Genomic DNA, 26,055 nt, shown 5'->3' with positions numbered 1-26,055 from the left:
AGCACAAGGCCAGAGCCGACGTGGTCTTGCTTGCGACTGCGAAGAAGAAAGCTCATCAGTTGCAGTACGAGGTGCGCTGGGTTGCCGTCTCGCAGTACTACCACATCTACCCGCAACAAAAGATGACCAAAACTCAAGCGCAGAGGCAACGACTTACCTTGAACAGGGAGCAGTTCATGATGGTAACTATTACTAACTTATCATTGTTTCAAGCATTCAACTATATGTTTCGTGCTCACATGTCATGCTTCCAAAATTTGCATAGGTTGTTCCTCGTTGGTGCTATGGAAGGCATGACAGATGGGAGAGTTTGGTGGATAGGTGGTTCGGCGACGATGCAGAGTTTGTTGCCAAGAGCATCAAGGCCCGGGCTAACCGTGGAAAAGACGGGACACATGGCCAAGGAAACAGGAACCACTGGGGCTTCAAGGCCATGAAGGTATATCTATATTCATGATGCATTTTTGTTCTTCTTTACCGTCATGTTCTTATGTATGGCTAACTTCTGTTTGACGTTGCAGGAGGACAAGTTGAAGAGGCCGCTCTCAGACATTGAGTCGTGGAAGCTGGCCCACGAGCGGAGTCATCCCAAGGAGGGCGAGAGCCAGTACTACGGCAAGACCGAGGAGCACCTGGAGTCTTACACTCAGCACTATCAGAAGTTGCATCCGGATGTTCCTGTTCCTGAGGTCGCCCAGTCTCAGATCGACGACACGGCGGTGGTGGCCATCCAGGGGAAGTCACATGGCCGGTATCCGTGTTTCGATGGCTTGATAACTCCTTCGATCTCGTACACACGGCTTCGGTCTACCAACCCGAGCCAGTTAGAGAGTACGGGGCGTTCACAAACTCCCTTAGCCCGCCAGCATGCTGTAAGTACTTCCCCTTTATCTTTTTCTCTCTAGCATTCTCAGTTCATTTTCAGCATTGCTCACTTAGAAACAACCTAAATTATGTAGGCATATAAGGCCTTTGTCGAGCATAGGAATCTCGAGGTGCGAGAGTACTTGCAACGAGTGAAGGTAAATGATGATTACAACCGTCAGATGATGGCGGTTAGTTTTGCCCTCTTAAAACCAAGCTAAATTTTTGCACTTTCATTCCTTCTGACCTTCTAGTTTGCTTGTTTAACTAACATCCAGGCTATGTTGGCGTCTTGGAGTAACCACACGGATCCACCACAAATGGGACCCCCACCACCACCTGCGGGAGAACCCCCACACGTGCCCACGTTCGATGAATGGGTGGCACTAGGCAGTGATGGTCCGGTTAGTACATTTGCCTAACTACTGGCAAACTAGTTCTCGTTCATTCAATACTATCATATCATATTTACTGTTAGAATCTTTTCTGAAACATGTAGGGGACCGGTGGCTCGACTACTGCTCCGTCGACCCCAGTCACTCCGATCTGGCAGAGTGATGGTGGTCGCGGTGGCGGTTTTGGCGGAGGTGGTCTTGGTGGTGGTGGTGGTTTTGGCGGAGGTGGTCTTGGTGGTGGTTTTGGCGGAGGTGGTCTTGCTTGATGTCGATGATGATTCCGTGCATGTGGCCGTCGTGCCATGCCTTTCATGTTGCTACTTTTATGATGTTCCATGTCTTGCACTACTTTTATGTTCATGAACTTCCGCCGGTGATGATCTTTAGATGATGATGATGAACTTGAGTATGTTTAGATGATGATGATGAACTTGAGTATGTTTAGATGATGAACTGTCATATTTCTGCATAATTCCATATTATTCTGCTTTAAAATGCTGTCAAATGAATTGAAAAAGAGAAAACAGAGAAAATAAAAAAAATAAAAAAAACTATGCCTACGGCAAAGCCGTCGGCATATATAAGCCCAGGAGTTACCAGGGCTTGCCACGTGGCAGATCTATGCCTACGGCAAAGCCGTCGGCATAAATGAAAATCTATGCCGACGGCATTGCCGTAGGCATAGCCCTGCCGCCAGGAGAAACCAGGGAAAGACACGTGGCAGGACTATGCCTACGGCAAAGCCGTCGGCATAGATTCCATCTATGCCTACGGCAAAGCACTGCCACCAGGAGCACCACGGGACGCCACGTGGCAGAGGTACGCCGACGGCTAGGCCGTCGGCATAGATTTCTACCTATGCCGACGGCCAAGCCGTCGGCGTACCTCTGCCACATGGTGTCCCATGACTCGTCAGCGCTTTTGACGGCGCCGTCCGTTGCCGTCAGACGGAAAAACACTGCCGACGGCTAAACTATGCCGACGGCTAACCCCAGCCGTCGGCATAGGTCCCTATGCCGACGGCTATACTACGCCGACGGTCTGACAAGACTACGCTGACGATATCTACGCTGACGGGTCAATGCCGACGGCAGCCGTAGGCATAGATCTATACCGACGGCCCTTGGCCGTAGGCATAGACCGCGAGTCCGGTAGTGCTAGGTATCAAATAAAGAGGGACGGTATTAGCTGTTTAAGGAAATACAGCGGCACTAACTGTAGTACTCATAAATGTATAGACGACGATACAACAGAGGCTAGTAGGCAAGTAATTGAGCCGAGTAAGTAGTGAGCTAACTCCTGATCGATCCATCTTAATTTGCAGATGTCTCAAATTCCAAAAGATTTGCTCCTGGGACGGTTTGTCCTGAGAAAAGACTGACTCTGTGCTGCACGTCTCCCATTCCCCGATGCGCCAAGAGCATCCAGGCGAAGGTGATGAGCTCTCCCCCAGCACTCAGCCTTCGGGCATGCTCTTCCGGCCGGCATTTTCCGGCTGCGTACACCAGCATCCTCACCCACAACTGCTCCAGTTTCTCAAGCTCCGCGTGGATACCCCTTTGGCTTTCCGGCACCCCATTTGCGAGTGCCAGAAACTAGAAGAAAATACTATACCAAATTTACATAAAATATCCTCGATGCTGGATGCATCATTGGCCCACTGTGAGGCCTTCGCCAGTAGATCCTGCACGTTGGTGCTGATGGGTAGCTAGCATGGCAGGGTGCGTCACCATCAGGTACACCATGTAGTCAGATAGCCTCTTGCAGGTATCCATAAGACATTGCTGCCGTGCTGCCTCTTGGTCTTGGGTGGTGCGAATGCTATTCATCACCATTGTCGACTTGGCCGCCTTCTGTAGCACCTCGTCTGTCCAAAGGTGTAGCGTCAACAAGGCATGCTCGAAGGAGAGAGACAGTAGTACTTTATAATTCCTTGGAACACGGATGGATTGAGGTTGCCCAAACACAAGGTCTACAAGGCCTAATGAGTCGTGGATGAGATCCTTGATCTCCCTCGTGACTTGGGTGTGCTTGGTGTTGTTTACCTTGTTCCACACATCAGTAGCTCCAAACACGCCTGCCATCTTCTTTGCCATTCTGATGGTTCTATTCCACCACCTGTGGCCTTCAGCTGACATGCTCCTGCTGGAGCTAAACAAGTTGTACTGCCCCATTGAGTTTGACCACCATGGCTTGGTCTCTGGTTGGATCTTCATGAAGATTGGCCATGCCACTCGGTTGAGCAGCACACGACTATACCATCCAGCTCGAGCTTCCAAGAATGGCCACTCCCACGGCGACATCATCACGATGAAGATCGAGCAAGCTTCGAGGAAAAATGTTCCAACAAATAATGCATGGGTGATGGCAGCATCAATTCCACTTCTTCTGTAGTCGTCCTTGTATGCAACCGCCGTTTGCTCAGCATCGACACTACCACTCATCATCATCTTGACGTAAAGCACAAAGGCAACCACTGTGGAGGCGAGGGAGACACACCGAAGGATGGCGCCGGCCGTTGTTTGAATCACCCGGGATTTCGTGAAGAGGCTGTCGTACATTATACTAAGCTCAATCTCTGCTATCTTGAACTTGTCTTGTACATACTCCATATCATACCTATGTAAATCTCGAAATTTACTACGACTTTGCAGGTCCATGTCATAGAGATCCTGTCCAGCGAATATACCCCGCACGGCTCCCTTGGTGTGAAGAGCAGCATACTTGATAATTGCTTGATATGTCTGCACATATTGTTCACTGCCCTCTACTTCCAGGGATGCCTTCTTTGCTTCTCCGCTAGTGGAGGTCCTCAGGCCTTTCTGGCTCCCCAACTTGAGTGCCCAAATCCTCTCTCCGTACTTGATGATCCCGGCAACAAATAGAAATGCAGCCGGGATAACAAGTGGTAGTGTGCCAATGCCACCGACTTCCACAACACATACATGACCAGGCATGCTTGGCCTAGCAGGTTCAGCAGGTGCCTCAACCACAACTCATTGTCCTCCAATGAAAAGGCTGTCACGGTGTCCTGCCCTCCGAGGTGGATAAGAAGGAAAGGTGCCCGCAAGACAACTGGCGTGAAAGGTAGCCCAGCGCATATGCCGCGATGAAATCAGCTGACAGGTAAGACAGCCATATTGAGGTCGTAAGCAGCATATGGCAGTGGCGGCGCCGAAGGCCGCCCGAGAAGAAGAGGAATAGTTGCAGGGCAAAGCTCAAGAGAATCAATGCATGGATTTCCAAACTGCTGAATACTTGCATAACAGTAGTGTGCATTGAAGCTTCTGCCATGGACACAAGTACTCTAGCTTGATCGGACCAATGCTGGTTAGCTAGCTCTCTCGATCTAGATTTGCAACTGCACGCACATCAGCGGTATCTGCAAATTAGGTGCAATCAGCTAGCTAGCTTAGGTAGCCTATTTATAACCAAGAAAATAACGTACGCTGGATAGCAGAGAATTAATTCATGACGACTAAAGTACTTTTGTCAAATTATACACCAGGTATCGTTTTTTTCGAAAAATTCTTGCAATCCGTTTAGGAGCTGTTTGGACATACAAATGTGCAGTTGAGAATGGATTAAATGCAGCAACTGGATTGGGATCACATATTTCCACTGACTATCTACCCCTAAATCCAAGGTGGCACCTTAATTTGGGCCTCTTTGATTCGCAGGATTTGTAAAACGCAGGAATAGGAAAAACAGAGGAATAGAGTGGCATGTCATCTTCGATCCTACAGGATTAGTATGAGTGTTTGATTGTGCACCGGAAAAACATTGGATTCTTCACATGAGGTTGGAGTGGATGGAAATTTTCCTATGAAAACTAGTTGAATCCTATGGGAAAATCCCTATGGATTGTAATCCTATGAATCAAACAACCCATGTCGGAAAAATTCCTAAAGATTAGGATCCTCCAAAATTCCTTTAGAAATCCTTTGAATCGAAGAGGGCCTAAAAGTATAGGGGTAAAAACCAAAATTCACTCTTATTCGTATGATTATGACCTTGTTGATGCAATTTGGGTCTTGAATTACTTGATGCTCAGCACAAACCTAGCAAAATATAATGTACTAGTATGTGAAAATTACTGGAACTGGTTGCTCGAAAAAATCACTGGAACTGGCACATCAAGGGATACCTGCTGACTCCGAGTAGTACCTCGCATGCGTTCGTGGACTTTTTTTTTTGGGAGGGGTTTTATGTGTGCCTATATCATCATATCTGATCATATCCAGACCATAACGGTTTCCTCCAAGTCACCATATATACATATGTGCAATATATGAGAGGAGAGGAGATAAGATGAGATGCCTAGCAGGGGCTGCAAGCTAGGGCCTTTATTCCTTTCTCTTATATTTAGACAATGTATGCATGGATTCTGTTCCTTTCTTGTACGAGTAGTGAGTGGTAAACTAGATGCCCTGGGAATTGCTTGCTATGTAAGGGACGTCTCAATAGTTTATGGCAGAGTATTTCTTGGCTGGCTGTATGCCTTCTTACCTGGAGGGGAATGTTTTTACATACCCTGCATGCGTGGCTGCTATTTGTTGGGGGATTTGGTGTACTCAGAATAAAGTCATCTTTGAGAACCATGTGATGCGCACTCGGATTGAAACCATGCATCTTTACCGCTTGCTCGTTCTTATCTTACTGGACAGGTTTGCTGAAGAATGAAGAAGGTATTGCTGTGAAGGCAGTGCTGAGTGAAGCAACGTAAATCTCTGTCGAATCAGCTGCGAGCGAACGTCGATCCTTGTGTGATGTGATCGGGCCGTGTCTCTGGGCTTGGCGGCTTGAAGTTCCTGGATGTTTCAGTGGAGCCTGATGATTCGAGGTGGTGAATATCCAGCATATATAGTTCTCTCTCACGTGCGACGGTCTTGTTTTGCTGGGTGTTTTTTCTCTTGTTGCTGTCTAATGGTGTATTCTGCGAACTTGGTGCCCTTTTGGCTGTGGGTGATGACAAAGGTGTTATCAGGCTTTTGGCCCGTAGGTGTTTTGAGTCGAGCATCTTGTTTCCTGTTTCTGTTATGGTCGTGGTCTCGTGGGTCGCTGGTGTTTTGTATACCAAAACTGGATACTGTTATCTTTCCATTGATCACCGCCAGCGGCTATAGATTAGACCGCCTAATGCGCGACGCGCTAAAAACCAATTTGCAGCGCGCCGATCGTCTGGTTTGGCGCGGCGGGAAGCGCTGGCTCCAGCAGCCACGGTAAAATGTAGCGCGCGCACGTAGCTCCAGCAGGCGCGCTAAAATGTAGCGGGTGCGCTTCCGCATAAACACTTCAGACTACGGTGCATAGATATTTTGTTCATTGATAAAAACTGATACATAGTTCATAGCATAGATAAAACGATACATAGATATTTTACATAGTTCATAGCATAGATAGATAAAAAGAACAACGGTGCAACTACATAATAAAAATTACGGTGCAACTAGATAAAAACTACGGTGCAACTAGAACTACTCCGAGTCGTCCTCATCATCACCCTTGCTGGCGTTGTCCGAGGTAGAGAGCCACACGTCATCCCAACGATCATTGTCCGACGAGAAGAACGACTTCCCACCGGAGTTAACGAGATCGCACTGCGATATGGCCAGTGCCTTCCGCCGACGCCTGTTCGCCCGCTCCGCGCGGCGCTTTGCCGTCCTCTCCGTCCAGAAGGCGCGCTCGTTGGCGACGTCCACCGGGTGGCACCGGCGGTACTCCGCCATGGCTCGCTCGCCCTCCTCGGCAATGAGGAGGCGGCGCTGCCGCCGACGGTGCTCCTCGTGGTCCAGGTCCGTGATAAGACGAGGAGGAGGGGCGACGGCCTGCACCTACTCGCGCGTGTAGACGTCGTGGAAGTTCATCTGCGTGCGAGGCCTCTCTAGGCGCCACGCCGCCGCGTCGTACGCGTGGCCGGCCTCGTGCGTGGTATCGAACGTGTCGAGGCCGAGCCGGACGTCGCCGGACCGGATCTCAGCGCAGTAGGCGCCGGAGGGGCGCTCGTGGACGTCGCGGTAGCCCGAAGATCCTCGACGGCGCGGCGGCATGGTGGCGCGGTGGTGGCGGGGCGGGGAAGCGGCAGAGGAAGCGTCGAGAGCGCGCGTGGCAGTGCGGATAGGGATGGGAGGCCGCGTGACGAGCGTCGCAATTTATAGGCGCGCCAGAAGTGGTGCATCGAATCTAGCGTGCGACCGCCCGCTTTCTCTCCCGCGCGCGCAATCGTTTTCCGCGCGCGCTACTTTCCACCTTTACTGGAGCGCGTGGAAACGTCCCGCACGCGCTATGGTGCCAGTTTACCCCGCACGCGTCTTTTGACGCCGTTGTTGGAGATGCTCTTAAGAGGATTCATGGTTTGTATTTTCCTGAATTTATTTTATGACTTTAGGTGATATATGTTTAGTGAGGGAGACGTGGAGACTTCATCAATCTCAATAGAAAAGGTCATCTCAATAACTCACGTTTATGTTTGTCATCAATCTTTTTTCTTCAGATTTGGGAGCTGTTCGACAATCCACCAGCTTTGCAAAATCATAGAATCCGTGGACCACTTGTTTTCTTGCTACGCAATTTTCAACTGCAGCTCTGGGAGCGAGGGGCTCCGAAGAGGCCCCTGTTTGAATTTGTTAATAGTGTTCTTATAAAATAATCATTGTTGTTCACGCGGGTCCGGAACGGCTCTTCTCTTAAGTGAGTCTCCGGCTGCACAACAAATGTTGTGAAAAGGGAACTGTGAAGAGCAGAACATGAGCACCGCGGCTAAATTTCGTGTTTTGATTTTTTTCTGAAATCTATTCGAGATTTGACCCTAGTTTGATAAAATTTTGAGATCTGATCCTTAAGTATTGAACTACCGTCAGGGACCATGGCGGTAGGGTATAACAGCCTATACCCTACCGCCAAGGTCCCTGGCGGTAGGGTTGCATGCCCTACCGCCAAAAACCTCCTAAGTATTGAACACAGTGCGTGCTCGTGCCTACCGCCAAGCACCTTGGCGGTAGGGGTGTGCAGGCTACCGCCAGCCTGGTTGGCGGTAGCATGTTTCCTACCGCCATGGACTCTGGCGGTAGCAAAAAGGTCAGATCTCGATTTTTTTCAAACTAGGGTCAAATCTCAAATAGGTTTCAGAAAAGAGTCAAAACACGAAAATTTGTCGAGCACCGCCCGCTGACGTGCTTATCTTTGTCTCCGCCGCCGCCTGCCAGGTCTGGTTTGCTCTGCTCTGCTACCCCCTTCCCTGGAGCCCATCGCGGTGTTCACGACGGACTGGTTCCCCTGTCTGCGGCGGATGCGGGAGAGAATCTGTGGGAGCCCGCCGCGGTGTTCATGATGGACTGGTCCCCCTGTCTGCGGCAGATGCCGGAGAGAATCTGTGAGAGCCTGCCGCAGTGTTCACAACGGACTGGTCCCCCTGTCTGCGGCGGATGTGGGAGAAAAATTTATGGGTCGCCGTTGGAGATGCACTTATCAATAGTTAAAAAAATACTTTCTCTTTTCTTTTATGTAAGGTGTATTTGTTTTTTGATAAAATTTCAGAATATAAGGTGCATTTTTTTAACTCATAATTTCGTTGTTGACCTTAAGATAAAAAGGTAAGTACCTCCCTTCTGACTGTCTGTGTCTTTCCTTCTAGAAAAAATACCTCCCTATCGATTGTATGTATTTCTTACTTTCCCGTGCTACTTGATTTACTTGCCACTAACCAACAAATTTGCCAAAGGTAATTTCTTCTTAGAGCACTGATAGGCGCCGGTGCGCCAGCCCAAGTTTGGGCCGGTCGCATCGCAGCCGCACGATTAGCGTGTCATCAGCCGTCTGTTTTGCCAGCTGGCCCACATCCTTCAATGACTTCGTCTTCCAACACCGCGATCCCTCTCTGCGAGTAGTCTCCCGCCCCGCCGGCTGTATACCTCAAAGTAGGTCGCGCCTCGCGCTACCCCTCCCCCGCAGCGCAGTTAGGCGCCTTTCCCTCGTCGCCGGTTGTCGCCCGGCTCCAATGGGACACCGTCGCTCCCTCCCCCCAGCAGCCCCTCCACGTCGTGCAGCGCGCGTCCGCCGTCGACAATCACCGCCGACGCTCGCCCCTTGCTGGTGCTGCCCATCCCCTCACCCCCTCTCCCTCACCCCCCTCCAGGAAACAATGGTGATGACGCCGTGGTTCGCATCCAAAACAATGATTGTAGCAAAAAAATGCGCTGCTTCCAACAAACTTGAAAACGCTGGTATCAAAAATTGGAAAAATGAACGTTGTTGAAGCAAAAAATCAAAGATGCCGGTGGTAGCAAAAAATGAATCTCGCTCCAGCAAATCAAAAGGCCTGTGGTAGCAAAAATGCAAAAATTTGGCGTTGTACCAACAAAACCAAATAAAACGATGGTAGCAAAAAATGTTGATGGTTCCAGCAAAAAAATATTATGGTGGTAGCAAAAAAAGTAAAATTGGGCATGCTTCCAGCAAAACCAAAAAAATGATGGTAGCAAAAAATGTTGATGGTTCCAGCAAAAAAATATTATGGTGGTAGCAAAAAGAGTAAAATTGGGCATGATTCCAGCAAAACTAAAAAACGATGGTAGCAAAAAATCTTGATGGTTCCAGCAAAAAAATATTATGATGATAGCAAAAAAAGTAAAATTGGGCATGATTCCAGCAAAACAAAAAAAACGATGGTAGCAAAAAATGTTGATAGTTCCAGCAAATACATATTACGGTGATAGCAAAAAAACTGAAAATTGGACGATGGTTCTATCAAATCAAAACGCCTGTAGTAGCACAATTAGGAGCTGGTTCGAACATCTGATCGCCGTGGTTGTAGCACTTGTCTGGGCACGGTCATCCATCCCGTTGCCTGCCCGTGGTCGTGGTCACCCACCCGTCGCAGCTCCCGGCGAGACCAGTTGCAGCTCCCGACCAGGTCGGTTGCAGCTGTTCCCGTCCACCAGGTGCAGATCCACGGCATGCTTCCCCCTCCGCCAAGCGCCAACCCATGGTCCATCACACGGGGGCGTCGGGGAGTAGGAAGGGGAGGGCCGACGAGCAGAGGTGAAGAGAGGAGCAGGGGATGCCTCGCCGGTGGGGGCCTCACCGGAGAAACCGCGGCACTGGCCGGAGGCAGGCTCATGGAGAGAGGCAAGTGGGGAATGGATATGTGCGAGAGATGCTGAGGAGAAAGGCGAGCAAGGGATGAAAGCATAAGACACAGATGGTTGAGATATAAGAGAAACTCCAATGGGGCGACCCATTTCGTCCGTCCGCGTCCGTTTGGGTCGGCGCGGACAAAAGTGTCGGCCCAACGTGCCGACCCAAACGGACACGCGTCCGTTTTTCGTCCGCGGGCGACCCATTCCAGGCCCATTTTTGAGCCGGATTTGCGTCGGCGCGGACACGAGACGGACGCGCGCGCTCGCCCTCTTTCCTCACCGGGCCCGCTGGTCGGTGGCACATTGGATTCACACCCTCGCCCGCCTGCTACGTCGCCGACGCCGCCGGCCATTTTTTCAGATAAAAAGGGATACATAGATAATTCTAGCGTACACAGATAAAAAGAAAAGACCACTACTCGTCGATTTCTGAATCCGACTCGGTAATGTCCTCCTCCGATGTCTGAATGTAGGCGTCAGCATACGCCTCGTCTTCAAAGTCCCAACCCACCGTTTCTCGTAGCTTCAATTTCAGTTGAGCTGCCTGCTTCCGCGAACGCTTGTCCTCCCGATAGGCGGCTCGCTCCCTCCTCCTCGCGTCCCTCTCCGATCTAAATTGCTTGTAGAACTGGCGCTCGTCGACGATGTCCTGCGGGTAGCCTCCACGCCACAGCACCAAGGCTTCCACGTCCTTCTCTGCGATGGCGAGGCGACGCTGCCGCCTCCGGTGGACACGATGATCCTCGTCGGTGAAAAGCCGCGGGAGAGGCGCCAGATCCTGCGCCCGCTGACTCGACACGTTGGGAAAATTCATATCCCGACGAGGCCTCAGGAGGCGCCATGCCGCCGCGTCGTGCGCGCGGGCCGCCTCCTCTGCGGTGTCGAAGGTGCCGACAGCGAGACGTTTCTCGCGAAACCAGATCTCGGCGGAGAAGGCGCCGGAGCGTTGCTCGCGGACTTCGCGAAAATCCGAAGCGCGTAGGCGGCGGATCGACATGGTGGTGCAGAGGCGGCGAGAGTGGGCGGCCGACAGAGTGTGGAGAGAGCGTCGGCCGCGGCGCGCGCGCGAACCTTTCCCGCGCGCTGGAACACCAAAACCAGCGCGCGCGAACCTTTCCTGCATGCTGGAGCGTCAAAATCAGGGCGACGACACGATGTTAAACGCGCGCGGTCATAAAAATGGGTCGGCCCGTTGAGCGCACTACCGACCTAAAACTAAAAGAGGACGGACGGCGGGCGGGCGGCCGACCCAAACGGACAAAAACACTGTCCGTTTAGATCAGCCCGTTGAAATTGCTCTAAAAGGACGAATGTGTGCGGGCCCTGTGACCGCGTGGCACGGACGTGGTGGCTCGCGACCGGCCGAGCGTTTGGCCGGTGCGCTGCAGCCAAACGTTTACCTTTTGGTCTTGACATGTCTATAACTATGTGTATTGATCACCGTGATCAAAATTATACTACTACCTTACACCGGAGGGAGTATTACTGTTCACGCGGGTCCAAAACGGAGTGCTCACTGGAGTGAGTCTGCGGTCGCACGTGTGTGGGAAGGGAACTCGCCAGGAGCAGAAGAGAAGAGGAGCGCCAGCCGAGCCGCCGCCCCGCCGCTGACTTGCTTCTCTTCCGCCGCCGCCGCCGCCCGCCAGATCTGATCTGGTCTGCTACCCCCTTCCCCGGACCCCGGCCGCGGTGAGTTCTCCCCCCTCCCACCTCCGTCTTGGTTTCCTCCGGCTGCCCCCCGCGCGCGCCGTTCTGGAGCTTCCCCCGTCAGTCAACGCCCTCCTTCCTAGTCGTAGGCGTTCGATGCAGATTTGCTAGCTGCCAGTAGAAGCAGACCACTTGCCTCTGGAGTATGGACTCGACCCGCCCCTGGTAGAGGAGACATGTTTCGGCTCTTCAGATTTGAGTGACACTGAATCTAGCTAGCTGCTGCACTCTGTTCAAATTTGACTGGATTTGTTCCTTCTTGTCTTGGGCCCTTTTTCTCTTCTTCATTCAAATTTGACATGTACTGTAGCACCACAGAGTCTATGACTCCTCCTCGGTTTGTCTTCAGGCCCACCCCTGAAACTGGTGTCTTGATTCTACTACTGCTAGGAGATGTGTTGAGTGTTCAAATTTGACACTGTGAATCTAGCTGCACTGTGCCTGGTAGCGCGATTGTTTTCGCTGAATTCAATTGCAGGAGCTATATATGCTGCAGCACATAATTACCCCAAAAGTCTTCCGCCCCGCTTTATATATAAAGCAACACGGCCGAGCTGCAGCACATAATTGACAGACACAGGTCATGGGTTTGCACAAGTTTGACATTGGTTATATATATATACCATGGCCCTTGCTGAATTTTCTTTTCTTGTGTTGATGATGAAAAGGATTGGTCTTTACGCCCCGCCCTTGAAATTGGTACCCTCATTGTACTACTGCCCCTGAAATTGATATCTTGATTTTACTACTGCCTACTGCTAGGAGATGTCTGGCCTGTTCAAATTTGATACTGAATCTATCTGAACGGTGCCTGGTAGTGCAATTGTTTTCACTGAATTCAATTGTAGGAACAATGCTGTCTGTAAATAATTGACAGACAGGCCAAAGGCCATGGGTTTGCACAAGTTTGACATTGGTTATATATATACCATGGCCCTTGCTGAATTATCTTTTCTTGTTTTGATTGATGATGAACATTCAGGTGGTTGGTTTAATTAGCAGCGGTGGAAGAAGATGGGCGACCATAACCTGATGGAGAAGGTGACGGCGCTGAGCGAGCAGCTGAAGATCACCGGGACGGAGGTCGGCAAGAAGATGACGGCCGGCATGAGCTCCATGAGCTTCAAGATGAGGGAGCTCTTCCTGGGGCAGACTCCGGCCGACAAGGTCGTCGAGGACGCCACCTCCGAGAGCCTGGAGGGGCCCGACTGGGCCATGAACCTGGAGATCTGCGACCTCATCAACGCCGGGAAGGTGAACAGCGTGGATCTGGTCCGCGGGGTCAAGAAGCGGCTCGTGCTCAAGGATGCGAGGGTTCAGTTCCTCACCCTGTCCCTTCTCGAGACCGTCACCAAGAACTGCGAGAAGGTGTTCTCCGAGGTCGCCGCCGAGAGGGTTCTTGATGAGATGGTCAGGCTGGTGGATGATCCACTGACCGTGGTGAATAACAGGAACAAGGCACTTATGCTGATTGAGGCTTGGGGAGAGTCCGGCGAGGAGCTCCGCTACCTGCCGGTCTATGAGGAGACATACAAGGTACCTGAAGAATTGTTGTATCACATTCTAGTTGCCTGATTCTGTCTCATAGCAGTGAGAGTCTATATTTTCATTTCTTGGTCGAGAGTCTATATTTTCATTTCTTGGTCAATGAAAAGTTGGCCCAAATAGCGTGATGTGCTTTGCAATGTAAGTACAGAAAACAATAATTTAGGACCAAAAGGTTGAAGTAACTGAAGATACCTGCATGAATGGGTAGCCAGCATGTGATTTTTGGTAGAATATCGACAGGTTATGGTTGAGACGTAGGGTGAAAAGTAGATCAATATATGTAAGAGTCTTAGCTCAAGATGATGAACAGAACAGATACAAATTACCAGTTAGAAGAAATACTGTAGATTTGTAGAATGGGGATTACATAGTACATCTCTGAAATCTGGCTGCTAGTCAAATAAAAATGTTCAGTACTTTCCTTCAGAACTCAACATAATGCTAGAAATACACACAATTTGAGCAGTTTTATGGGTATATTGACCTACTAAATTAACCTTTATATTCACATATAGATGAAGCAGTAGTTGAGGGAATGCATGGTTAATTTGATGCATTATATTCACATATAGATGAAGCAGTAGTTGTCACCTGAAAAATAGATGTCGTGATTATTTCAGAAAAAAGACGCAAACCATATAGAGAATAACTAAATTATATTCTACCAAAACATCAACATGTTATGGAAGTAATTTAAGTCCATAACTACTGTTATAAAGGAAGGGGCCGTTTGACATTTGGAGTCAGTTTTGGCAAAGAAACATTACTGAATGTATAGGTGACTAGGTGTGTAACCTAGGGGGTACTGAAGTAGTCATTTCTGAAACTGGCATGCTGTAGTCAGCAGGAACAAATAGGAGGCACTAAATTCAGAAAAAACTGAACTTAATCTTAAATATTGATGGGAGTAATAATGTGGAAGCAACAGTTAAGTAGAAGCACATGCCATCAATTGGTTGGTGCTTTTCAAAGATCGAAGATAGAGGGAAGCACCCGGTTTTATCTCGAGTTATCATGAGATGAAACAACTTCAGAATGAAATTGTTGTTTGAATTACAGAAGATAGAACCGGGTGCATCACAGTGAATATTTAAAATTGCACATTTAGCTCCAGTAACATACTATTTGTTTAGCTTCCGTCATTCTCCACCATAAAAAAAGAAGCTTCCGTCAGTCTGAAGGAAGAGTGATGATCTTGGCACCATGAATCATTGTACTATTATCATTTGGTCATTCCCTATACTATACCACCCCCTTAATACCTGTAAGTAAGAAAATACAGTAGTATGCAATAAGCTCAGTGCTTTATTAGTTTACGCTTCTCACTTTTGTGCTTTAATATGTTTCATACTTTTGTGTTTAGAAGTGAAGAGTGATAATTTGTGGTGGTCATATTTTTTATGCCGTCAGCGCTTAAATTCATGGCTTCATGGTTGAAGAAATTGTAGTGAACAAATTTTGGCAGCAGCATTGACATCTACTCAAGAAATTTTTGAGTCAAATAATTTGTTGTTTCAGTGGCCAGTTTGATGTAAATCCATATGATTTATCTTGCAGTGAAAAATATATCATGCTTTAGTAACCAAGGCAGTGCCTATAAATGACAAACTAGCTAATATATTTTCTGTAGAGCCTGAAATCAAGAGGAGTGCGGTTTCCTGGACGCGACAATGAGAGCTTGGCCCCCATATTTACTCCACCACGCTCAGTTGCTGAAGCTGAAGCTGGTGCAAACTTTACCCAACAGACCTTTGAAGATGTGCATATGCATATATATACTGCCGAAGAAACAAAGGAAGCTTTTGATGTTGCGCGTAACAGCATAGAGCTTCTTTCAACTGTTCTTTCTTCTTCCCCTCAGCAGGATGCTTTGCAGGTAACTGGACTTTGTGTAGCAACCTCCAAGTTCGCATAAATACCTTTTGACTGAAGTACACTAATTCACTTCACACAATAGCTGGACTAGTTCTCTGTGGATTTTTTCCGGTTAACATTTTTTTAAATACATGTTATTATTATTATTATTATTATTATTATTATTATTATTATTATTATTATTATTATTATTATTATTATTATTATTATTATTATGCCAGTGCCCTGGTTATTTTATTCTATTGCATGAGCGTAGCACTCTGTTTATGAGATACTATGAAGTTCCCCTCTATTCCTGAACATGTGTTATTCTAGCATTCAAATTTTGTTTCTAAATCAATATCATTTACAATTCCATGACAACTTTACTCCAATTCTCTGAGCTATCACAAGTCCTAGTTTCACATACATTACATAAACTTGTTTTGCCAGTCATTTAGCTATAAGTCAGAAATGAGAAGGCACTAAATGCTTAATTGAGCATAATATGATAGTTCCCTGTTACCGATTGCATTCACTGCAAGGTATATATTTTTTTTGAAAGCAAGGTGTGCGTTTAAAAATATCAGTGCAACATAGACTACTTACTTCAGTAATCAGACTATCATTTACATGTTATTTTACTGGTTTGAGGTAGATTTTTGTTGGTCATACATTGACATTGGCTAAGAGCTAGTATTATGTTTTGACTAGTTCTGTTACTTGCACAGGATGACTTGACGAACACCCTTGTGCAACAATGCTACCAATCCCAACACACCATCCAGAGATTCGTCGAGACGGCCGGGGACAACGAGGCCATGCTCTTCGAGGCCCTGACCGTGAACGACGAGATCCAGAAGGTGCTATCCAGATACGAAGAGATGAAGAAACCCGTGGCACCAGCGCACGCGGAGCAAGAGCCGTTGGCCATACCGATCGCCGCAGAAGCGGAACACGAGGATGCCACCGCCGTCTGCAGCGAAGAGGCCCTGGTCAGAAAACCGGCCGGTGCTCGAGCAAAGCCGGATGGAGACGACGGTATGCTCGATGACCTCGACGAGATGATATTCGGCAAGAAGGGAGGGGACAGCAGCTCCTCCCAGGAGGATGCGGATGGGGCCCAAAAGCAGGACATGAAGAAAGATGACCTGATTAACCTCTGAACACCAGTTCCTGGGATGAGAAGTCACTGCGAGTTTTAAGACTGCCGCAGAATGGCGCCTGACTGTATTTCATCTGGTAGAGGATTGGACATTCATTAGGGTTCAGGTCGTTCGTCTACTTATATGCACCCGATCGATCATCGGTAGCTCAGTAGTTGTGCTCCGTGGTTTGTCGCGTTGATCAGTCACTTATCATCTTCTGGTTTCGTGGATGCATCTCAATCAATCTATGTACTATGTACCACGAATACATGCATCTTTTTAGACAGTTGTGAAGAACACTCATCCTTGTCAAATTCTGCATCAATATAGTCTTACACCAAATGTTTTTTCCACAGTTATCGGAAAACAGTTATTTCTGCCACTTCTCCAGTTACACTTGCACATATTATGTTTGGCTAGAATATATCACATGGATAAGTTTTATCTCAAGGCCTCACATCATAAGCCTGAGGTATAGATATGCCATAACTAAGCCAATTTCTCGCTCATGGCGAGTTTGAGTTAGCGCTCGCCTACAGCAGCCAGTTCGTGGGCCACGACTATCAAGCGGTTTTCCTTTCATAGCGGTTTTCCTTCCATTTTTAGCGTGTGCGCTTGGTTCGAGTTCAGTAGGTTGGGTTCCGTTTTGTCAGAGACTCGCGACTGGCCTGGTATGCTGCTTTTCAAAACCATTTTTTAATTTTCGATTTATTTACTTATGTTCGTTTCTTTTCCGTATTTCCTTTTTACTCTTTATGTTCTCATCCTTTTTCCTTTATTTTAGCTCCCATTTTGTGTTCTCGTGCAAAAATGTTCATGGCGTTTTTCAAAATTGTCCGTCGTGTATTTAAAAAATGTTCAGCATGTGTTTCAAAAATACATTTTTATATAATTTTAAAATGTGTTCATATATCAAATAAAAATATACATGTATCTTTTATCTAAATGATTATGTAATTAAAAAATTCATGTATATTACTCTAAAAATGTTCACATGATTAAAAATGTTAACGTATTTAAAAAAGGTCCTTTAATTTAAAAATGGTCATGTGGTACTTAGAAGATATTCATCCTATATTAAAAATTGTTCATCACTGTTTAGTTTTTTTGCTATGTATTACAAACTGGTTCATCATATATTTAGAAAATGTTAAGCATAAAACAATTTTTTTTACTGGGCATTACAAAGATGATTATAGTGTATTTAAAATATTTAGTTATTTAATTTCAAATTTATTTCCCCCTATTTATTTTCTTTTCTAGTTTTTGCCTTTTTCTTGTGTTTTTCACTCTTTCCTATGTTTTTTTGGAGTTCTCGCTTTTCCTGGCAGACACTCTTTTTGAAAACACGACAAACATTTTAAGAAAGGTGATTAACATTTTCGAAATGCACCATGAACATTTTTTAAGAAGTTGAAGTATTTCTCGATTCAGAATGATTTTTATTCAAATTTACTAAGAAAACTCTTCAATACATAATTACCATTTTCAGCACAATGTATATTTTTAAAATATGCGATGAATATTTTAAAATACATGATAAAACTATTTTTTAACATGTTGAATATCGTATAATACATGCTAAACACTCATAATATGCACAATGAAGATTTTTTAAAATTTCATGAATATTTTTTATAAATATGTGGGAAGCTAGAAAAAAAAGAAAAAAATCGAAAAATAAAATAAACTGACACATTTTTTGTATATAATTCTTTAAAAAAAGTACTCATCTATCTCTAATATGAATTGATGTATTTTAGACTCAAAGAATAGATAAAAAGAAATGAAAAAATTAAAAGAAAGTAAAACAGAAAAAAAATGAGAAGTGAATGACTATCGGCCTGGCCCATGTGCCGCTGCTTTCTAGGCGAGCAACATGAGTTATAGATGCACCCATCATCACCTATGACCTTGTGTTTTCTCATAACCATAAGTAATTTTGTAGTAGGCACAAAAGCCCACTCGATCGCCATAACCGGCGCATTAATAATTCTACTAAAATCCCTCCACTTGCTCTTCTTTCCCTTTCTATTTCCACCCGCACCGAGCCGCTCGTCATTCCATCTTGAGACATGCCGCCCCTCTCAACCCACTTGCAAGTTTCCATGCTCTCAACACACATTTTATCGCTCCCATCACTTTCCGCATCGACTCTCTGCTAGTTTCATGTGCTGTTGCTTGTCGACGCAGGCTCTCCTCGGTCCACTATCTCCATCCCGTGGAGGTGCTGATACCTAGTCATGGCTTCAACCCAGCATATGATGTGGATTTATGCTAGGAATTTAGTGATCTGGTCACTGTAGAAAAGTAGACAATGAGACGTGGTTTGATTATAGAATTCCACGAGTGCTGCATTTCCTGGAACCCTTACTTGCTTCTCCCCATGTACTAGTCAATACAATACATCCGGTGACAAAGACGGCTGAGGCTAGCTTTGAAAACATCCCTGGCCAACCACCACACCAGATCTAGACACCCCTCCCTTGACCCCGTGTATTTGACTACCAACTTCGTATAGTCTATTTCCGCTACCACGCTATATTAAGCCTCTGTTACAGGTGTTCAACATCAATATCAAACCTTCCGATAATACTAAGCCCAACTTTGCTCTATACTCACATTATACACCAAGTAAAATTAATGCAGTTTTGTATGTTTTGGTCACAAAAAGGGGTCCTCATGTGGTCATATGTGCACAGACTAATTCTGATAGAGATTGTTTCACATATGTACTCCATCATTTTTGATTGGAATATATGGATCAATGCTAAATAGGAATACAAGAAAACAAGTACAACTTAAACAAGTCATACTATTGTGAAAAATTGAAAACAAACACATGCATATACGCATCGTGGATATGATATGGATGATTTTTTTACTAGATCTGAAATGGATGACAAGGAGCTGTACAACACTAGTGCACACATACCCCTGAGGTGCTAATAGTTTATGTGTTTGTATTGATCGATTAGTCCATAATAGTCCATCTACAATTGAAAGAAAACATCAACAAAGGAATGCAAAAAAACTCGCATGAGTAACCTGCATCTATCTAGCTATGGCATCATGCTTTATTACTCTTTTACGTTTTCACATGTCTAGGGTTAATGTACAAATCAAAATAATCTCTGCGAGTGCGCATAGGCATTGTTTAGCCATGCATGTGATGTTCATTGAAACATGTGTTGGTTGCCAAAGGTTTGGGAGACGTTGTTGATGCCTGAGTAGACCTGCATCTGGGTGAGTATGTGCTCAAAGTTGTCATTAGACTTCTCAATTGGGTGCGTGTGGGTGCCTTCATATGTCGTTACCACCACACCTTCGTCCCGCGATAGCCGCTGCACCTGCTTCTTCACGTTGCATCCTTGGTGCGTGCATCGGTAGTAGCTCCTGCATGTAACAAACAAGTTAGTACTTATTTAAAGGCTATTGTGCTACAGGGATCATAAGAACAACAACAAAGCCTTTTAGCAATAAGGTGGTGGTGGTGGTGGTGGGGGGGGGGGGGGGGGTAGACTAGACTTAGAGTAGGGAGCACAAGAATGGTGTTCTATGGAAAGCTCTTGCGTACATCATTGACGTAGGAATCCAACCAATTTCTTATACGTATCTATGTAGGATCGAGGCATTTTCATGGGTGCTTGTTGTATTTTATCTTACCAGTTTTTCCTACAATTGCATATATTTGCAATATCTGTTCCACACTTGTATTCCTCTCAAACTCTTGTTCTCTTTTTCTTCCAATGTTACCCATTTTTAAAATCCAAGGAGGCTCACGGAAGTTATCCAAGCATTATCAATTGGTATATGTTCTTAGATATATGACTAGTAAATGATTTAAACTAGTAATAACAAAATGATTTCATCATTTGTTGCTTTAGTCTCTTGCAATTCAATTGACATTAATATACTTTCTATGTTAGGATGGTTCATAATTGTTCATGAGATTGGCGTGATGTGCCATATCACTATTTTTTAAGATCTGATTGTTCTGGAAAAAGCCTATATCACAATGGTAAATCATTGTTCTTAAGGATTGAAGTCTAATAAATATTTGGTATCTGCCATTTTATCTCATTTTTGGCCTGCCATAAATATTTGCTACTTTAAGTATTATATTATTTTTGCAAGTGTATAAAATTAATTAAGACATGCATCAACATACACATAAGTCGGCTATTTCTTGCGCCGATGTTAGAGGAGACTATCTATCTATCTATCTATCTATCTATCTATCTATCTATCTATCTATCTATCTATCTATCTATCTATTATGTTATAATTAAAGCAATACACAAATAAGTCACCATGTTCATCCAAATAGGCTAAATTATTCCTTCCATCATATGTGGTAATGGCTTTGATTTAAAGTCAATTAATAATGGAACATACATATCCATATCTTATATAAAGGTTGTTATATCAAAACAATCACAAATCAGCACATTGTGTATGACAACGGTAGAACATGGATAGTGTCACCTCTAACATCTGCAAGAATTTGAATTGACAATGACTTAGGCATTAATTGGACAATGGCTTACATACGAATCCTATGACCTTTTCTACCATACTACAATTTATTTTAGCAAGTATACAGGTTAATCATTGATAGATATTTATTGTGCTATTCTCCCAGTTCATGCAAAGCAATAGGTAAAGATATAGGACTATTAGTATTAGGGTTACAAATATCTAAATTTAAGAATGAACTTCTTGATAGAAGAGTAGTATATATAAAACAGTAGGTAAAGATATAGAACTCTTTTCACATACATAGTTTGATCAGAAATAAAACATAGCCAAATTTGATATTCGTACTCCATTATTATGGTGACATATAGCTTAACACATTTAATTGTTTACACGGAGTGATTGGGTATATATGTACAATTAATCTAAAACTGAAAATGGAGAACCCATTTTTTAAAAACTATTTGATTTCTTTTTGGTATCATATAGTTTGCAATGATAGAGGACCAACACGAAATACAACATGTCTTAGATATCTCAATATGCATGGATTAGTTTGGTCAGAAATAAAATATAGCCAATTGATTTTCATACTCCATTATTATGGTCACAAATGGGTAAACCAATAATTTGTTACCATGAACAAATGGATTTATATGTACAATCAAACTAAATTAAAAATGTAGAACAAACCTAGAATAAACTATTTGATTTACATTTGGTATCATGTAGTTTGCAGTGACAGAGGACCAACAACAAACTCATCATGTTTTAGATGTGTCAATATGTATGGATTAGTTAGAAGGATCAACATGCATGGATTTAACTAAGGTATATATGCTTGAATTGCATGTGCAAAGTTCACGACAGTTGTAACCGACAATAAAATAGTACATTTTGAGAATTAAATAGGATATAAGCTTGTACTAGACCTGGAAGCTAAATATTTTTGTTCTGCAACAATAAAGTTTGGAAGTCAATTATGTAGTAAAGTTTTCTCGATTATGTTGAAAAACATTAGTCACATACTACGAAGCAAAGGGTAGCAATATGTTATGGAAAGTTTCCACAAAAATACAACTGCTAATTATACTCAAACCAATTGATTTCCATTCAATACCATGGAGTATGTAGTGACCGAGGATTAACATCAAGCAGTTACACACCAAGCAGCACATATCCGATGTATCGACATTCTTGGATTTGTTAAATGTATAAACCTTAGTGGATTCTATTATACGGAAACGCCATTTTACTCTAGTATAAAGGAGTCAAGCTTGGTAATCCTTGAATTGTCAGCCACTTTCAAAGTTCATGGCAATTGGAGCCGAGATTATTCAGTAGTTTATTCTTCACAATTTTTTTTCCATATCACCATCATTTACAGTTTCATGTATGAAATCTAGCTAGTATGTACGAAATCTAGCTAGCCGCGTAAATGCACAGGCCAGTCTGCTAGTTGCCTGGCTAGTAATAATATAAGCATAACCCAGGCCCCTAGAGGGGAAAAGGCCAGACAGCGTCTGTAGTCGGTAATCCCGAAGAGAGTGTCTTTTGTGCTCCAGGTGGCATGCTAATATGGTGACTTAGTTAGGATAATCTATAGACACAAGGAGTAGATAATGTGGAGCGTTCAATCCACCTCTAACTGGTGGCTCAAATTATTCCTAGTCAAATTCGATCGCCATCAGCTCTCTATTTATTGGCGATGCCCATCAAAATCACGTGGAACTTAGCTAGCTTTTTCGCCTAGACTAGATGATGAGGATGAGAGACATGTCGTTATCCCATGTAGGCAACCACTACCAGAGCTTGGAAGATTCACTGGGACTCCATCTCACCTACTTTCTTTGAGCCCATCAAAAACATGAAATTGCACGCCAAACAAATGGAAAAAAAGAACACAAAAAGGAGAAACAATCAATGGTTAGAAGTCCCAAACAACATCTAGAAGTAAACCAAACATCAAAACAATTTGATCATCGATCAGTCAGGATCAGCAAGTCAAGGTGTCATATGAGAAATTAGGGCACGGATTTACAGACCTGGGGAAGTTGTTGTTCTTGACGGCCTTCTGCCCGTACTTCCTCCACCGGTAGCCGTCGTCGAGGATGTCGACCTGGCTGCGCGTCTGGAACGCGAACCGCGGCCGCCGCTCCCTCTTCTCGCCTTTCTTCTTCCCGACGACCACGTCCGCCTCGCCACCGCCCTGTGAGCTACTTCCTGCACGATCATCGCCACCATCCTTTGATTCGGAGGGATCCTCCTGCTTGGACCCCGAGAAGAGGCCTTGGCCCAAGCCGCCGCCGCCGCCGGTGTTATTGCCAGCTGCTTGACCATGGTGATGTAGATGGTCATGGCTGCTCGCTCCTGCCATGAAGTGGTATGAATTGGACGTGGAAGAAGAGGGCTGCGTCCCAAACAGAATGGGATAATTCTCCATGGCTGCGTTACGTTGAGCTCGAGCTAGAGGGAGAGAGAGAGAGAGAGAGGGGGGGGGGGGGGGGGGGAAGTAGCTGAAAAGAGTTTTACAAGTTACACCCAGGATTATATACTAGGGTAGGATAATCGTGCCTCACTTTGACCCGTAGTCTGCTGAAGGCGGCTTCCTCCGCCTTACATATACCACGGATCACATGCATGCGTCATAGAGAGAGAGAGAGAGAGAGAGAGAGAGAGAGAGAGAGAGAGAGAGAGAGAGAGAGAGAGAGAGAGAGAGAGAGAGAGAGAGAGAGAGAGAGAGAGGATTCCTGGAGCTGGGGGTTGTCGTAGACAACACGCAGATGGACAAGGCCGGAACGGTAAAAAGACTGTTTGCATGGTGGGCTCGATAGCGAATGCGCACGAGTGCCATCCTCGATTTGACCATTCCCGTGATATGGTTCAAGCGCCGGACCAGAGACGAACCTTCCTTTTTTTTTGTTTATTATGTGCGTGTGTAGGAATTATTAAGAGCTAGCGTTGCAGATTGGTCGTCAAGCTCAGGTCATTGTGTGTTGAAATGTATTCCACCAACTCGTGAAAAGGAATAAAGCTAGAAAATATAGGCGCCCTGCAGTGCGTGTGGGGGCAGCTGAAAAATCAAAGGGCCTAGAAGCTCCAAAATAGTATTGAACCACGTGCGTTGCGTGATGTGCTCTAATTTCTAGGATTTTTCACTGTGGGGCCAGCTTGATTAGTTAGCTTAATCACGCATCTGATAAAAAAAGTCATGTTCTAACTTTTGGAAGCATGATTTTTTTTTTTGTATACAGAACATAACAATCACTCTTAATATTTATGTAGCAACTAGTTGCCCTAGCTTGATAATTAAATTGGAGAATAAGCTTGGTTCATTTGAACTTTAATACTCCCCCAATCCATAGTACTTGTCGATGGTTTAGTACAATTAAAGTTGATTGGAGGGAGCAGCTAGGTTAGAGCAACACCATGCTTGACTGACAAGGCAAGGCACTATCTACTATATTAAACTAGATGCTACCCTTCAGGATTTCGTCGCAATATATTCCAATTATATTTGATTGGATGGATTATAGATATTTTGATCAATAATATGTGAACTAAAATTGAAAATACATATGCTTTACTATTTACTTATTGAGGTGACATTTTTTCATGCATGTTTGCACGTTTAGGCAGGCTTTTTGCCATGCATGTTTGCATATTGATGTGACATGTGTGCCTGTTGAGATAAACAGCTTAGTGGGGATCGGGTCACCTACTTAGTTATGTAGGATTACTAAAACAAGAGCCAAACGAGGCACCACTTTCTTCGACGCAGACTGAATAATCTGCACAACTAATTATATGGCGGATCATAATTATAATTGATGAGATTTAAAAGTAAAAATAAAAACAGATTGTTTGCATCATAAAATTGAAATCTAGCCCTGCAAATGCGGGGGTCACCTTCTCAGCCAGCATCTTTTGTGTTCCTACGGACGTTGAATAGTTACTTCAAAACAACACAAAACTAGGAGCATTTAACTATTATCGAAATATGATTATAGGGGTAATTCTTTCTATCAGGAATACTGTAAATGCTAGGAAAAAATTTGCATGTTAACACATCAAGTGGGAAATATATATAAAATGGGAAATTTGTCTGCCAGCTAACATATTAATTATATTTTATGGTAAAAGAAATGTGGCGAGAACCACAGCTAGGCACTATGTCTCCTAAGCATTATGATATGGCTTCAAACCGCAAAATTGCCCCAATGAGCAACTTTTCTGACAGATTTTCTGCCCCTAACCAAGTGCCATGTTGTAGTGAGTATTTACCAATAATGAAAAATTTATCAGTTGCATTCATGACACATCACAATTTTCTAGAAGAAAAATACTTTGATGTTATTTCCATCTCAAATAGCCAGTTCAAGAAATAGGAGTGATGCATATATTTGTTGTGCAACTAACTAATTTTATGTATCTTAGAAAATGATACTAAAATGATATATCTTTCTTGTGCAACTAACTATTTTTTATCTCACAGAATGATACTAAAATAATAATATATATTCTACTTTATATGGTCATCGAATACTTATCTTTTGAATTTGTAGAATACTTTGTAAGAAAACACACACTAATGCATGTCTAAATAAACAGAAAATAAACGGTGCACAATCTCCCTTTGTGGTGCCGCTATATTTCAACTTCTGTTATGGGCTCCAATTTACCGTCCCTCACCCCCCTCCCCCTAGAAGGGATCAAAAGGGTATTTGATTATCCATGAAGTATGGTGATTTCACTTTTTTGCCAAGGAATCAAAACAATATTATTATAGTTAATGCAAGGCAAAAGGGGGCCAAAATCACCAATAAGTAGAGTAAACGAGTTGGAAAACAATGGCGGGAGCATGCCAGGATGAAATAAACACCTACGACTAATTTGTGGCCATGCTCGTGCCATCCACCCTGC

At 44.7% G+C, this 26,055-nt stretch overlaps 3 protein-coding genes and 2 pseudogenes across 4 annotated transcripts; 2 read left to right on the top strand and 3 right to left on the bottom strand.

Annotated features, from left to right (window-relative positions):
- The first annotated feature begins 482 nt into the window (after nt 1-482).
- LOC147982745 (uncharacterized) lies at nt 483-1,653 on the top strand. Its single transcript, XM_087539338.1, has 4 exons — nt 483-872; nt 960-1,055; nt 1,143-1,268; nt 1,364-1,653. Exons 1-4 carry the CDS (start codon nt 483-485, stop codon nt 1,523-1,525), a joined length of 774 nt encoding a protein of 257 aa, XP_087395464.1. The 3' UTR covers nt 1,526-1,653.
- Nucleotides 1,654-2,518: 865 nt separating this feature from the next.
- Nucleotides 2,519-5,521, bottom strand: LOC147982744 (uncharacterized; annotated as a pseudogene). Its single transcript, XR_015614894.1, has 2 exons — nt 5,407-5,521; nt 2,519-4,641 (listed from the first exon to the last, which is right to left on the bottom strand). The product of XR_015614894.1 is annotated as an uncharacterized LOC147982744 (transcript).
- A 1,215-nt stretch (nt 5,522-6,736) lies between these two features.
- Nucleotides 6,737-7,309, bottom strand: LOC147982743 (uncharacterized; annotated as a pseudogene).
- Nucleotides 7,310-11,879: 4,570 nt separating this feature from the next.
- Nucleotides 11,880-17,008, top strand: LOC125534985 (TOM1-like protein 1). Its single transcript, XM_087542669.1, has 4 exons — nt 11,880-12,085; nt 13,086-13,639; nt 15,282-15,527; nt 16,237-17,008. The coding sequence occupies exons 2-4, from the start codon at nt 13,118-13,120 to the stop codon at nt 16,669-16,671; spliced, it is 1,203 nt and encodes a 400-aa protein (XP_087398795.1). The 5' UTR covers nt 11,880-12,085; nt 13,086-13,117; the 3' UTR covers nt 16,672-17,008.
- A 2,583-nt stretch (nt 17,009-19,591) lies between these two features.
- On the bottom strand, nt 19,592-23,637 carry WRKY75 (WRKY DNA-binding protein 75). The gene is made up of 2 exons (XM_048698047.2): nt 23,178-23,637; nt 19,592-20,049 (listed from the first exon to the last, which is right to left on the bottom strand). The coding sequence occupies exons 1-2, from the start codon at nt 23,573-23,575 to the stop codon at nt 19,830-19,832; spliced, it is 618 nt and encodes a 205-aa protein (XP_048554004.2). The 5' UTR covers nt 23,576-23,637; the 3' UTR covers nt 19,592-19,829.
- Nucleotides 23,638-26,055: the final 2,418 nt, after the last annotated feature.

Source organism: Triticum urartu, chromosome 2A, assembly GCF_056163025.1.
Source record: "Triticum urartu cultivar PI428250 chromosome 2A, HENAU_Tu73, whole genome shotgun sequence".
Classification (NCBI taxonomy): domain Eukaryota; kingdom Viridiplantae; phylum Streptophyta; class Magnoliopsida; order Poales; family Poaceae; genus Triticum; species Triticum urartu.
This window is presented reverse-complemented; position numbering and strand designations above follow the sequence as displayed.

Excerpts from the sequence above, each read along its gene's own strand:
- LOC147982745 (XM_087539338.1), top strand. The coding sequence starts at position 483 with ATGTTCTTATGTATGGCTAACTTCTGTTTGACGTTGCAGGAGGACAAG. Across the intron at positions 1,056-1,142 it reads ACAACCGTCAGATGATGGCG|GCTATGTTGGCGTCTTGGAG; the intron begins GTTAGTTTTGCC and ends ACTAACATCCAG. Across the intron at positions 1,269-1,363 it reads CACTAGGCAGTGATGGTCCG|GGGACCGGTGGCTCGACTAC; the intron begins GTTAGTACATTT and ends TGAAACATGTAG.
- LOC125534985 (XM_087542669.1), top strand. The coding sequence starts at position 13,118 with ATGGGCGACCATAACCTGATGGAGAAGGTGACGGCGCTGAGCGAGCAG. Across the intron at positions 13,640-15,281 it reads TCTATGAGGAGACATACAAG|AGCCTGAAATCAAGAGGAGT; the intron begins GTACCTGAAGAA and ends TATTTTCTGTAG. Across the intron at positions 15,528-16,236 it reads CTCAGCAGGATGCTTTGCAG|GATGACTTGACGAACACCCT; the intron begins GTAACTGGACTT and ends TTACTTGCACAG.
- WRKY75 (XM_048698047.2), bottom strand. The coding sequence starts at position 23,575 with ATGGAGAATTATCCCATTCTGTTTGGGACGCAGCCCTCTTCTTCCACG. Across the intron at positions 20,050-23,177 it reads AAGAACAACAACTTCCCCAG|GAGCTACTACCGATGCACGC; the intron begins GTCTGTAAATCC and ends TGTTACATGCAG.